The sequence below is a fragment of the Coturnix japonica genome, chromosome Z (assembly GCF_054131305.1).
Source record: "Coturnix japonica strain WE chromosome Z, WE-NBRP24, whole genome shotgun sequence".
Lineage (NCBI taxonomy): Eukaryota > Metazoa > Chordata > Aves > Galliformes > Phasianidae > Coturnix > Coturnix japonica.
In genome coordinates, this window is record NC_140702.1 from 565896 (window position 1) to 581393 (window position 15498).

The 15498-nt window shown below is 37.8% G+C and overlaps 1 protein-coding gene across 3 annotated transcripts in view; it reads right to left on the reverse strand.

Moving 5' to 3' along the window:
* SNX24 (sorting nexin 24) overlaps positions 1 to 15498 on the reverse strand; it is a 44653-nt gene that overhangs the window by 13224 nt on the left and 15931 nt on the right. For 2 of the 3 annotated variants that reach the window (XM_015850060.3, XM_015850059.3), the window contains 2 exons: positions 12132 to 12215; positions 9286 to 9390 (listed from right to left, as the gene is read on the reverse strand). In XM_015850060.3, coding sequence (XP_015705546.2) covers positions 9286 to 9390; positions 12132 to 12215 — 189 coding nt within the window. Of the gene's footprint in view, positions 1 to 9285; positions 9391 to 12131; positions 12216 to 13550; positions 13669 to 15498 lie in introns of all 3 variants that reach the window. The other variant, XM_085529839.1, reaches the window with a different exon arrangement.

Below are 15498 nucleotides of genomic sequence, written 5' to 3' on the forward strand. Positions count from 1 at the left end.
AGGGCTAATTTATTTTTGCCAATCAAACTTACTGGTGAGTTTGAAACTGGGAATCATTAGTTCATCAAGCACACAGTCGTGATGTTTTTTAGACCGATGTTTTCTTTACTTCTATTATTCATTTTTGGTCCCTGGGTTTCCCAAGGAAGAAAAACTTGCAAAAAAGGTTGTTGCACCATTCCTAGTGGTTACTGTGTCCCTGAAGGCCTTGGCTTACCCTAGAAATAAACCTTGTAGACATCTGAAGTTTAAATTGTTATTTTAAGTCATATTTCTTAGTGCCTCTTAGGAGACAGATTAGTCTCTGGTAATACACTCGATCATTACAAGACAACAGTATGACTGCTGCTTCAATCGCATGAATGAGACAAGAGAACAAAAAGTTTAAAACAAAACTGACAATCCAGAAAAACTGGGAAGAAACTGAATGGCTCCAATATACATTTTAAAATGACAACATGCTGATTGAGAAACCAGGTAAGTACAATACAGGGAAAATAATTTACGTGTCTCCATCCACACATTAGCAAGAACAACCTCTCCATTTGTCCACTACGTCAGCATCAACCACCTGGTCTGATGCTGGACTTCCCCCTAATTCCTTTAGTGAATATATTGCCCCTTGGAAATACCTGGGCAAAATTATTTCCCCAAATTAGAACAACTGGGTTATTTTTATTTGTCCTTTAGGTTAGTGTCCATTCATTTTCAGATGCCAAGCATGGCTGCTAGGCCAGACTGAAATGCTCCCCTCTACTTCTACATGATTAATGCTATTCTTGGATATCTGCATTCAACCATAAAAACCCACCAGCTTTTATTTCCAAAACTAAAAATATTCCCAGTATGCTATGGTAATTTCTGGTAATCTTCATCATTTCAGTGTTTAAAGCTGGATAACTTACTGGGTTGTATGAGCTGATTGAAAATTAGCAATAAATTAGCAGGCTGGGAAATCTGGATGTCCTGATATCTGGAGAAACTTGGAGAGGCTCCACTCTTCTAACTTCCTTGTGGTGTCTTGAGGACACTCAAAAATACAAACTTCCAGAAGCCAATGCAATGGGGAGCTGCTCAGAAAACCAGTAACTCAGGGTACAGCTGTGACCATCAGCTCGAGAGCAAAGATTAAAGAAGAATCCTGGAAACAAACCATTCAAAGCACTATGTCTGTTGAACCATGTTATCATCAGAACATGGGGTGATGTGACAGCACACTATCGCAGTTATGGATACTGTATTTCCCCACTGATGATGATATTCTAGAAATAATTAAAACAAACGTACTCGTAAATTGAAGATGAACTGCCCGAGCCTGATATATCTAACTGGAATGACATTTTCTCACAATGCGTATCAGGAAGGTTAGCACTGACCTTTTCATTTTCCTAGAACAGATATGCCCAGTGGGTTGTAACAGCATAAGAAATAAGATTTCTATCCAACCATTTAAAAACTGTAATTCTGCAAAAGCAGGATCCAACCACACCCCAAAAGCTGCTGGTCTACCCATGGTAGAGACTATGACATCCACCAGTCAGTAACAAACTATGGCACTAAAGCCCTGACCTCAGCAGGGAGCCTTAAGGTGCTGTTTAACCCAAGCCATTCTATGGCTCCACAATTAGGGCTTTCTTGAGTTTTATATACAAGTGGAGTAAATCTTGTGACTGGCTCGTAGCTGTGGGATCAGTGATCATCTCATGTCCATTACTCTTTGTACTACATTGCCAGAGACATGTATCTAGCAAAGGAGTTGTCAAATACATTTGGACGTCCCATTGACTAAGGTCTTCAAATACGTGGCTTTTAATGCTCTTGATGTGAGGGAAAACATCTGCATCACAGATGAATTTTTTTTTGTATTTTCTGGTTATTCTCAACTCCATTTTTTTTTGCAACGGTGCTTCTTTGTGTAAAATTTGCATTCATTGATAACATTGGTTTAGTCTGACTTTTATACTGAGCTTTGAACTAATTGCTCTCAATTAATCCGTTCCACTCTTTGATAGCTTATTTATCAGATTGGGAAAGATAGATTTAATGGTCCTTGCTGGAAACAAGTTCTTTAATTGGAAATACCAGAGTGTTTAGCTCACTTCGTGCTCCAGCAATTAAGGACAATTTGGAAAAGCGTTTTTCCACCTACTATTGTCTCCTTGATTAGATTTCCAAAGAAGCAGACAAAACAAATGACAATACCACCTAGCAATATTGGTTCAAATAAAAGCCTAGCAGCCAAATTACTTACTATGAGAAATGTGAACCATCCCCATCAGTTCCAATGCTGTGTTACATTCATTTTGCTGTATCTTTGCTTCCCACGTAGGTAAATGGCAAAATTTCTTTCAAAATGCATAGCTCTATGCTTTGCCTCTATACAATTATCCCTTTCCACAAATAAGCCAAATCAACAGAAGAAATTATTTTTCTTGATTAAGCTCCCACATTTCTCTTGGGATGAAACAAAACAAACAATTAATCTTTCCTTATTTGTTCTCAGAAGAACCCGCATCCCTTAAACGTACGATAACCAGGGTACCTGTGGCAGGCAGTCGGCAGCAATTAGGCTTGTGCTGAAAATGAATGAACTAGAGTCAGAATGCCTAATCTGCTGAGAGTTTCTGCAGGAGGGCAAGGTTACACCAGGAAAATTCCCTTGCTGTGGAAATACTGTTAAAAATTACCACTTGACTTCAGCATAATTAACAAGGTTTGGGAATTTATATGAACTGAGTAATTGAAAAGAATTAGCAAGAGATATATGCATTAATCTTCACCAGTTACAGCGTGCCTAATGAAATTAAGGTTCTGCCTCTACTCCATGATTTGTTTCTGCAAACTTTTTTCAACTACGGAAGAAAAAGTATATTAGATAAAACCACAGCAGCTACCAGTAACTTAAAAAAAGAAACTGGACCATAAACCTAACTTTCCTTTATTACATTATATTACAATAATATATACAAAATATATTATATTTTGTATAATATATATACAAAAATATATTACATTATATAGCATTTTTTATGCTATTTACCTTTATCTATATATTCTCCTTTATATAAAATTTTTACAAAATTTTCTTATATAGAATTCATTGTATTTATCACAGTGAATCTCTACTAATGTTTCTGGCATTAACAACCACAGCAAAAATGCACCGCATGATAGAAGTTTACCATTATTTTGTAACACTTACTTATTTGTAGATGTGTGTGTACTTAAATTCAAGTCTGTCTCAGTCAAGACCTTCTATAATCAATAGTTTCAGTACAACGTGCATTTTTTTTTAAGCTGTTGGCTAAATCTTTGTTGTGTTTCCATTACAGAGACAACGAGACGGTGAAAAGAAAACTCAAGGCAAGCAATGCTGATTTGTTCAAAGATTGTGTCAGCAGAAAATAATGAGCATCATCCTCCTACAACCTATCTAAGGAAGACTAGTTGTGTTGTCCACACTTTTGCCATACCAGTCACTGTTCTGTGCTCTTTACAGGCAATATCCATTTTAGGTTGGAAAGGACCCATAAGATCACCAGTTCCAGCCATCACCTATCACTGCCAAACCCAATGCTACACCATTCCCCTAAAAACCATATCTACATCTCTTAAATACTTCCAGGAACTCCACTATGGACAGCCTGCTGCAAAGCAGCCTGTTTCAAAGCTTGACTGCCCCTCCTGTGAAGAAATCCTCCCTGTTAATCAGTCTGTATCTCCCTAGCACAACCTGAGGCCATTGCTTTGTGTCTGTACCTCCCCAGCACAACCTGAGGCCATTGCTTTGCGTCATATCACTTGTCACTTGAGAAAAGAGACTGACACCCCCCCTTGCTGCAACCTCCTTTCAATGAGGTCTGCCCTCATCCTCTTCTTGTCCAGACTAAACAATCCCAGTTCCCTCAGCAGCTCCTCATAAGACCGGTGCTCCAGACCCTTTAGCGGATATAAACAACGCTAGATAAAAACACGGAAGTTATCACACACTTCAAAGCGAAGAACTGTCAGAATAATTTTATCATTCAAACTTCCATTCAGCTTTCTTAAAGAAGATGCATTAACTGTTGCTTACGTGATCCCCTCTTTTTGCCCCCCAAGAGCCAGTTCTTCATCCAAAGCACAGAATGAATGGCGTTCAGTTATTCAGAATGTACTCTCTGTATTGTTTTCAACCTCCCACCTTCAAATATGCCCTAATGTGTAAAAACTCAGGTTTATCTAATGCCATATACTACTGAATAATCATAACAAACCATATTGTATTGCACTACACACGCAGTAATAAAATACTCTTTCACTATTAAGTATTTTTCTCCTCATTAAGTAACTTTGCAGGTTGATTTTAAGAGAAAGCCCATAAGGTTTAACTGGCCTTGAAAGCACAGTTTAAAAAAAGCAATAATCATTTGTACGTGAAAAAAGTAAGAATTGGCTCATGTAAGACAACACAGAGCAGAAAATGAAAACTTGTTTAAAATAATATGTACTGATGAAAAGGTGGGAGCAACTGCCATTCCACCGTAGTACTGGGTGGGGATAATAACTGCCCTTATAAGAACTGCAGCTCCCTCCTTCCCTTACCACAATAGACAAAAGTTGTTTAACTTTTTTCTTTCCCCCCAAACTCAAATCTATTAATATTTATAAAGGAAAAAAAAAAAAAGTAAAATCTATGTGTTAAATGGGGATTCAGCCTTCAGGATCACAGATGGTCACATTTATTTCCTTTCATCATGGATAAATAAGATGAGAGACTCAAACTTCCTATTGCTCTAGAAGGTATCTGGATATTAGAATGATGGAGTCAGCAGACTGCACATAATGGGGACTCCAGATTTAACATCTTGCTCATACAGGCTGCGACACAGGGCAAAAAACTTCATTTCTTTCACTTCCCTCAGAATCTTCTGGTTACTTTGAGCATATGCAGGTCATGATGGAGACCATTTCTCACAGTATATACAATATAAACTGAGTAAAGTTTATTGTCATCAGTTCTGACTTAAGATGAGAATGAGAGAGAAAGTCACGTAGAGTAGCTCTATGTAGCAAAAGAGAATCTACAGATTATTGAAGATAAAGGAAAATATACAAAGCATAAAATTACAAAGTGCCACCACTTAAAAATCAATAAGAAAATCAGGTGACTTTCCTAAGCATTGCTGTAGGAAACACAGCATATAAAAATCTGTAAACAGAGATTGTAATTAAAAAGCCATTTTTAAATTATCTGCAAAATTAATTTTGCTTCCCTCTTTTGTTTTATAGCTCCGCTGAACCAATGTGGAAGTCTGCATCTGTCAAACACACTCCCTGAAAACCCACAGCCACTGAAAACCAGCTACGTATCTGTACCACCAAAGAAACGTGTATGCACAACAGAATCTTAAAAGAGCTGGTCTTAGCAATGATGGATTTAAGTTATTAACCAATCAAAAAAAGATGGATGGTGGTCTGCTTTCCTTAATCTACATCATCATCTAGATCTATTTAAAGATATGTGGTATACTAACAAACTTAGTTAAGGTTTCGATAAAATCAGTAGAATAATCTGCCCTGTTACATTGAGACTGTATCGATCAATAAAATCACTTGTACTAGGAAAGTACTGTTAAGTACTGACAATCCAAGCCATTAATATTATTTAACACTCTGCTCACAGTCTTTAATAAGGACAAAGAACATTTTGCCTTTTTATTCTTGTCATACCATTGCTTTTATAGCTCCTTACAGGTGGAGCTCAACCTCGATTACCGTAGACTAAACGGCATTAGAGAAGGATGACACTGATTAATTTTGGATGATAGAGAGAATTTTTGTTGTGATTAATGGACACGTGTGATCCAACTACCTTTCCAGCAAGACACGAGTTAGATCTTATTTCACTGCTCCCAACTTTCATTTGCGGCTTCCTAAAACCAGCCTCTTCAGATGTATGCATCTGAATTTAAAAGAAAACTGCTTCCCAAAAACAGCAATCAGGAAGATAAGCATCCATTCTGGACCTGATGGGATTTCTTTTCTTTTTTTCTTTTTTTTCCCCCTGCAAATAAGCCAATTTGGTGTTAAATTAGTTAGAAATAGATTCCAACAGAGAATAGGTACATAGGACAAAGGGGAGGACGGCTTCTACAGAAATCTTTGTGGTGATTAATGAATGACATAAGGAAGTCACAGAGAACCCTATCCAGCTCTTGCTCTCAGATACGGTGATAGGTTAAAGAGAAGCACAGTGAGACAAAGCCCACAGAGTAAGGTGGAGAAGAACAAAAATAGGCCCACGTTTTGCACAGAAGTTCCAACGTTTGAAATTTCTTCCTGTGCATTCAGCTTCAAAGAATAAAGCCAGATACCCAACACATGCAAAGCAATTAACCTCAGAGGTGCATTCACTACTGCATCCCGTCCCCAAATCAGCTGTGATAAAAGGTCACCAAGGAAGAGCATAAATGAACAGGACTAGCACGAGATACCTTCCCTCAATAGATCAGAAGCCTCAAAAGTTATTTCCAAGTCACAGACTTCCTAAGATAAGCATAAAGTCTTCCACAAACTTTTCCAGTCTTCCTTTTAAATAGTTTCAACGTTTGCCTTCTCAGTACCTTTATGCATTAACACACGGGTATTCAGGAATAACCCTTGATGGGGAGCACACGTCTGAGAATATAAAGGGAGGATAATTGTAATGAATGTTAAAATTGACAGAATGGGTAATAAAGAACACGGAAATAAAATTTGAATAGCTGAATGATCATTGAGCAGTCCTAAGATCATTTCGCCATTAACATTTATAGAACTAATTAGCAACCAGCAGTATCTGTTGGGCAAAGGGAAAGCAATGTCTCCCAGAAGTGCACTTATCACATACGGAGATCTTTATATTTCTCAAAACACGGTAAAAATGTTCTGAACTCTTTTTATTTCTTCCTCTCTGTTGAGTTTTATTTAACCATTCTTTTTCAGGTAGGATTGGGAGTTAAAATATTTTTAAATATATTTTTAAAATATATTTAACATTCACAAGGGCTCTCTATTATTAATATGTACACTATTCCAATAAGTGCACTAGTGCATTACCAGTCAACTGTCTCACTGTATTAAAAACAAAAGATGTAAATCTCAGACAAGGTCACTGAATATGAAAGTCACTTAAAAATAACAGATATAAACCAATCTTTGACAATTTCAGGAATATCAGGCCACTACAGGACAAACACGTTCTCAGCTAGCTTTCAGAACCAAGAAAAATAACCTGTGTGATGAATTTTAGCTGGCAGAATTTTGCTGAATATTGCTAATATAGCTAGAATACACATTCTCAGTATTCTCAATCTCAGACCATGGAATTCTTTGCTTTCCTTACTATGTGATACAGAGATAGATCAAATGTTCTAATTTCATCTCATGGTTTTCATCCAAATTTCAACCATAGGGAATTATATATTAAAAATATATTAAAAACTCAGCATGATTAGGCTATGTCAGAAAGACGTCTGTGTGCGACTGCAATTGGCATAGCATGTTATTTGTTTTTGGCATTGTCCTTTCAAGTCTTAACCACTGCATATTCTTGCGATAGCCACCAGTGACAGAAGGTGGTATGAGTCAATTACATGAAGAATGCACAATCTAAGACTTGACTAACTCTTCCAGTAGGGGGAGATGTTCTTTTAAAGTTTAATCAGTAATAAAAAAAAGAAGTGAAAGAAAACATCTGTAAAACAAGAACACGCCGATGATTGCACAAACTGTGCTGACAGCCACTGAAACAAAAAAGATCTTTTTTTTTTTCTTTCAAAACCAAAAGGATTTGGCAACTGTGGTGTTATTTTTAACCCACAATAACAAACTGAGCCACTCTTGATGATACTTGAACAGTCACGGTGACTGGAAAAGGCAACGCTGCATCCAGTTATAAGAAGGGTAGGAAGAAGGGCCTAGGGAACTACTACCTGTCAGGCTTACCTCTGTGCCAGGGAAGACCATGGAAGGCACATGGAAGAGTGGGGTGGTGCTATAGGGCAGCTAATTCACCTTCACTAAGGGCAGGCCCTGCCTGACCAACTTTGCTGCTTTTTATGATGGTGTACCTGCACCAGTGGACAAGGAAAGATCCATTGACATCATCTATCTAGACTTCAGTAAGGCTTTTTACTTGGTTCTCCATGACATAATTCTCTCTGAATTAGAAAGACATGGATGTGGGAGGTGATCTGTTGGATGGACCAGGAACTGGCTGCAAGATTGTACTCGCAGACGGGTGGTCAATGGCTGATTGTCAGATAGAGATCAGGTGGAACCCCTCAGGAGGCAGTACTGAGACCAAAGCTCTTTAACATCTTCCTTAATGACATCCACAGTGGGGATGGAACATCACCCTATGAGGACAGGCTGAGAGGTGGGGACTACATGGCCTTTAAAGGTCCCTTCCCACTCAATTCTATGATTCTATGTTTCAGCTGAAAAATAATCACCAAACAAAAATAAACTCTACTTCCAGAAACTCTCCTTATACCTCAGAATAAAAACTGAGCTGATCTTTCCTATTTCTTTCCAACTTGCTTTATAAAGAATATCAGAAATACTTTCTTGCATCACATTGCAATTATTTCCTCCTCCTTAAGTAATCTCTGTTCTGAAAATGAGGGCATTTTTAACTTGCAAGAGAATAATTTTTGAAGCAATCACAGTGAGAGTAGAAATTTCATCTATTAAAAAAGGATGGGATTTATCATTCATATATTTATATATTTGTATGTCCAAATAGCTCCCTGTGGGTTCCCATCACAGTCTGCAGCAAAATGAGTGCCCAGGTAGGACTCTAAATGAAGTGCCCCCAGTGAGATGAATAAGAGATGATGAATGCCTACTTCAACTAGATGAACAATTCAGATACAGAGATGTACAGAAGAGGGATATGAATTCGATGAGCTGCTTCTTCTGTAGTCTGCCTAATCTGAGGCCACTTAGTTAAACCCTACTTCTTTTTTAACACTCTTCCTTAGCACAACAAAATCAGATTTTGAAAGAACAGAATTACTATTTTATGTGCCTGTAAGTTTGTGGAAGTCAGACAGCAACCTAATGAGAAGCAGCCTAATCAGAAGCAAAATGCAAACAGTCCAGGTTTCTAGCTGCTAGACTTGCTAAGTGAACACTGTCAGTAAGGATGCAACTCGCTGTCCTCATTTTAAATTGCTTCTTGTTGAAACAGCCCTCTTTATACCTGAACTACCCACAGATGCTTTCAATACTACAGCTCTAAAGTGAGAGGAGACTCACCTGCAAGTACAGCTCCAAGCCTTGTCGTCTCTGCTCCAGCACCTTTGGGACCCAGTTCCTTACGTGCTTTGAGGGGATCTCTGGAGTCCTTATGCATTTCTTCAGCTAAAACAAAAAGAAATCCAGACTAAACGTCTGAGAGAGCTAAACATTTTTCAGTAATCAAGAGAGCAAGATATGCACACCCTCACATTGCCCAAATGGATTGGCAGTTGTGTTTAATAGCTTACATAGAGAAACAGCAAGACTGCCACTGAATATGCTTTCAAAAGAGCTCCACAACTGTTCCTCTGAAGATTCCCATAAGAAATCCTTTGTAGATATATGCAGAAATATGTGTGTGTAGGCCTAAATGAGAGCAGACAGACAGACACAGATATCTATTATGACAGCAGTATCTATTATGACAGCAGTAAGAAATCTCTTTCTAGAGCAACCAGCCAATATTAACGTTTCCCTCAAAACTACGGAGCAAAAACAATAACGGGAATAGGCTTCAGTGCATTTTAATAGGAGGTGACATTGGACATTCTTTCTGTTGTATATCGCCTCTGAGTAAATCTGAGGCAAGGGAGGCAAGGAAAGAAGCTCAAAATTGACTTTGACATGTGTACCCATGGGAGACTGAGAATTTACATTTCATCTTTGAGATTGCTGAGATGTCACTATAGGAAAAAGCAGTGCCAACATTTCGACGTCTCTACAATCACAAGTAACGAAGCTCCAGAGTAGAAATCTCCATTGCTCTGGAAATATTTTGCAACTTCCCGATTTCTTAACAGTGCTAGATTTTAAACCCTTTCCATTACAGCCAGATTGCACAGGAAATTGGTATACAAGAGAAGGTGAGCACAGTAAGACAAATCCAGCCACTTTCTTGGAAATGGCTTTCCTAAAAAATCAAAAACCAAATTCATAACTAAAAGAATCTATTAATTGGCATTATTGGCACTCTGATGAATGAATAATTTCTCATCAGCTATGCTGTCCTTCCCTTCCTAAATAAGATCCTAGTGCAGCACAACCTCCTCAGGCAAAGGAGCAATCTGCCCCACTCTCTACCCCAGCAAAGGCTTTATTTCTGCTGCTCACCACTCATCTCCAGTGCTAAGGGCACCTTGAAAGTGCAGTACATTTAATAATACCTTTATAATTCTTAGGCACGTACAGCATTGGAGAGTAGAACTCACCTTCTGAATTAAAGGGGAAGAAGAGAATCTTAAGACCTTTGGGATTTTCTGTTTTTTTCTAACACAAAACAAATGAATAAATGGTGAAATGATGGTATGTATTGTTAGAGATATTAGGGTTAGGTATTTCTGCAACACCTAAAGCACTGAAGCAGCCTCGCACCAGGAGCTCTTTGGCTCTTTGTTTACTACAGACCTAAGTATTATTGTGGAAGAAAAAAGAAGACTTAAATAGCACGTTGTGCCAAATATGTTGGGTGCTTTGCATCTATGCTGGAACAAGTAAGGAAACCACAGCACAACTTAAGACAGACACCAAGCAGATGAGGTGTAAGATGTATTAAATGGTGATTCAAGAGTCCTGTTTGAGTTTCAGCTGAACATTTTGCTGTTGTTTTGGACAGAGATCCAGTTGTGTGCAATTTTTAGTCAGTACACTCTATTTTGCTTTCACTTGTTGTATGTTTGTGTAAAATGAAGCACATATATGGGAAAGGCTAGGTTGGTTACAGTTGTATTGCTGATTCTGACACTGTTGCTCATGTTATCATATTCAAATAAAACACAAGAAAAAAAAGATGTGACAGAGATCCAAATTAAAGCAATAAACAAGAAAATGCACTTTATAAAGTGGCAGTCAATTACCACAACTCAGACGAGAAGCAAAAGGCCAAGAAATAATAGCACATATTGATTACTGTGCAGTAAAGCAAAATATATTTGTTTATAAAATTCTTTAGGACAAAGACATATCTCAACAGTTTCTTCCTGTTGTCCCAGGTTGGCTCATATCAATGTAAGGCTGTCAAAATTCATTCCCTCTGCCACCTCTCTGCTTCCTCCCTGAATGAGACCATTCCTAAGATGACTCAGGGATACCAAACAAAAGGAGGTTATACCTTCCCTTTAACAGACAGCAAAACAATTAGTGGATGCTCAATCATGAGAGAATTAAGTTCACACACCAGTAAGAGGACTCAGTAGACGGGCTTAAGGGATATTTCCTACCACGTTCACTGTATGAAGAGCAGCAGAGTGAGCCAGCTTATTCAGCCTTTTTCATGCTTAGATTCCTGGTGTGCACGAGCTGTTGCCTCAGCTCAGAAGGTTAGCAATTCAATTTATAGATTTAACATAAATTACTTGCATTAACAGAATAAAAAAAAAACAAAGCCGTATTGCTTTGCTATAGGAACGTGCTGTATTTCATCATTTTATAAGAAAAAAAACAACCCAACATAGTACAGATGGCATTTTGGCAATGCAGCACGTAAAAAACAACCTAAAAGGAGAGTTAGAAATATCAGCCCACTACCCACCATCCTCACTTCCACAATGCAGGCCAGTGCTTAAGCTAAGGACTGTCTTCCAAAGACATGAATCACAAGATGTATTTAAGATAAGGCATAAATGTTAACAATTTCGAGTGAGGGGAAACAATTAGAGTAAAACGAATCTGCTACGTATAATATAAAAGATATAATAGAATATAAAATATAATATAAATATATAATATAATATAATATAATATAATATAATATAATATAATATAATATAATATAATATAATATAATATAATATAATATAATATAATATAATATAATATAATATAATATAATATAATATAATATAATATAATATAAAAGAGATAATTACCTTTTTATGGAGAGCATGGAATTCACTATACCTCTTCTCCACAAAATGCTTCCTTCCACTCATTAGCACTTCTATCTTGAAGACCTGAGAAATTATAAATAATAAAACGTTGAAACAATTGCAGAAATATTTAACACAGTGGGAAGTATATATTAAAAAGGAAGATGGCGGGAATAACAACAAAAAGGCTGAAAGGAAATAAAGGTTATTCTCTTTTCTTACCATGAAAATAGCACGCATGCAGTAAAAACCCAGGTAATAAAAGCCTCGTGCTATGCATGGAGAAAAACATTCAACCACTACTCTGCGGGTTAATTACCTCCTAACCTACAAACTCGGATGCAGTTTCAATCGAGCTACTATCTGTAACCTGGGGTGTGTGGGGGGGACAACAAAAAAAGCCACCGCGAACGCTTGTTTTCTTTGTATGATACAAGTGACAGCTTTTGTTGCTGCCTCTGGGAGGTTGAAGGCCAGGAGAAGCAGCTCTCCGGATGCGCTAATTAGTAGTCACTAACATGACACTTCCTTCATTCTCAGGTTGCGAGGTCAGTACTAAGGGCAAGTGGCGAGAAATATTTTGAAGTACTCAAGAAAACATGGTCTATTAAATGAAGACAAGATCAGCAGAAAAGCAATACAAAAAAAGTGGTTTTTTTTCCTTATTTTTTTTTTTTTTCTGTTTTGCTCAGAATATGCTGGAAATAATTATTTCCAGAAGAATGAAAGACAATGGTCAGGAAAGATGATCACATCAAGACCCTGAGGCTTGGAGCAAGTGAAAGTACTTGCTCCAAGAAAGGAGTTTTCTATCACAGTTATGTACATGGAGCTTGGATCAGAGCAAACAGACAGGAATCCTGCAGGATAAATGCTTCCCTATTGCTGGAACCTATTCCCCATCAGCTGGAACCCACCTTTCTAACACAGGTCTAAACACAATGGCTCTTGATGGCAAGTCAAACCACATGAGAAATAGATGGCACTTGATTCAATCCAGCCCGAAACACATCCACCTCCATTTGAACACGGGATGGATGGGACCAGAGTCACTTCACACCGATGTTTACGCTACCAAAATTAGTTCAGATCTTTGTAATCCATCAAAATAACTTGAGATACATTCCACCTCCTTGAAAAGGACTATTTCTGTGTCCTAATCACTGTGAGCAAATGACCTTATTTGGGCGCATTGATTTTTTTTCTTTTTCCTTGTCTATTTAGACTATTTTGGGAGAACAGCTATAGGCTATTAAAGAATTCTCCTCTCAATGTGCAAAAACTCCAAGGTACCCTCAGGAATATATTTTAAGTTCAGAGTTGTAAAGAGGATCGGATGCAAAGAAAAAAATCAATGCAAACTTTTTTCTCTAGTCCAGACTTAACACCCTAATTATATGAGAGGAAAACATTACTTACATCTTATACTCTACACACCGCATGGAAGAAATAGTTCCACAAGGCACAGAATGCTTCTGATTGCACAGGAAACATGTTGCGGATAAGGAGACTTTACTGGGTCTTCCTGATAGGAGACCTGCAAACACAGAGCCACAGCTTTCTGCACATAGCAGTGCCAAATTGAAGAGCAAAGCTCTGATACCTTCAGATAAGATAGATAACTACAATGTACAATGTAAGAGCAAATAATTGGTGTTGCATCGCCGTGAGTCCAACCTACAAGATCAGGTATTAATTAGAGCCCAGAAAAGAAGACCAGACTATGGACTCTTCAACAGTCTTATAATTCTAGTCTAATAATAATTAAGTATAATCCATATTCTACCCTCTTTTGCAGTACAGGTGTTCCACAGTCATAAAATGGAGTATTGGTAGGAATTACACACAAAAAGCGTGCAGAGGACTCTAGGGTATCCTTTCTGAAGATGGCCTTTAAGTATGTCACATTTCTCAGGGTTTTTAGGGAGAGCTGGTAGAACGATTTATAGCACAACCCGGTGAGACTAACTCCTGAAAGATTGGGAGGCTCGAGGGAGGCTTCTGTGCAAGTGTCACTGCTGAGTGAAGGAGATGCTGACATGGAAGCGTAAGTAGTTTTCTGATTTTTTCAACCCACTTTAAACCAATCTTTTCCAAACACGTCGTTCATAAAAAAAGAAAATAATAAAAAAAATCCCATCGGAGCTTTGCTGTCATTTCCTGAAGAATAACTTTCTTTGGCTTTCCAAGCTAAAAAGCCTTTCCGTTGCTGGTGAAACTATGGAAATCTAATTTGTAACCAAGCAAGAACCTACAAGATCTGGCTTGTTTTTGGTATTTTTCTTTATTAGACCTGCTGAGAACAACTGCTAAGGAGATGGCACCCCTTTAAAGCCCAGCTGTCAGTGTGGGCAGCTATCTGGCTAACATCCTTTGAATTAAACTCAGGAAAAAAATGTCTCGATCTTTTACTGAAAAAGGAAAAGGTTCTGAATCCATCGCAATCCTCACAGTCACACAGAACAAAACCAAAAATAATAGCCTGCTCTGCTCCACTTCTTCATCTGGATTATCTCAATGTCTCTTATCAGAAATATTCAACTAATAGAACAACCATGAGGCTTTGTTATGGGAGAGATATGAATTTCCTAATAAAAACAATAAACTGGGATAAAATACTTGAAAACAAAAAACCAAAAAAAAGATGACAGAAATATATTCATGAGACAGATGAAATCTGGCAAAATGTTAGCAGTCTTATATTTCATCACAAAACACTGCTATTTCATCCACAGACTGCGAAGAATCCTTGCACTTTTCAAGGTAAGAAGCAGCTCCCAGCTACAATGAAAACGTCCCCCTGCTGCAGTTAATTAACTGCAAGAAACTCTAATTTAATGGAAGCTAGAAACCAAAGTTTTCTCCTGCAGACACTCAAGGTCAGGCTGGACAGGGCTCTGAGCACCTGATTGAGCTGTAGGTGTCTGTGTTCATTGCAGGGCAGTTGGATCAGATGACCTTTAAAGGTCCCTTCCTGCTATGCTTCTATGATAATTTAAAGTCTGTGTTATTTTGTTTGCGTTTATAATTGCTGTCTGAAAACTTGTGGGTTATCCAAGACTTCCAAAATGAATGTGTTACATCCTATTCCTCAAGGCTTTGATATATTAAGGAAGGAGTTAACCCAACACTTGGCACAAACAGCGATTACTTAGAACATATGAGCGATGTGTAAAGACTACATTTAGAGAAATATCTGCTAAAGGTTGCTAAACACACAGGAATACTAAATGGGATTTAGCCACATAAAACACAAAGTACTAAAAATCAACTTCACATTCTTCGTAGTGCAAGGCAAAGAAACACTGTTCTGCCTTTCAGAACTGAGTTAAAACTACCTAAGCTGTTGTGTGCTATCTATATGGTT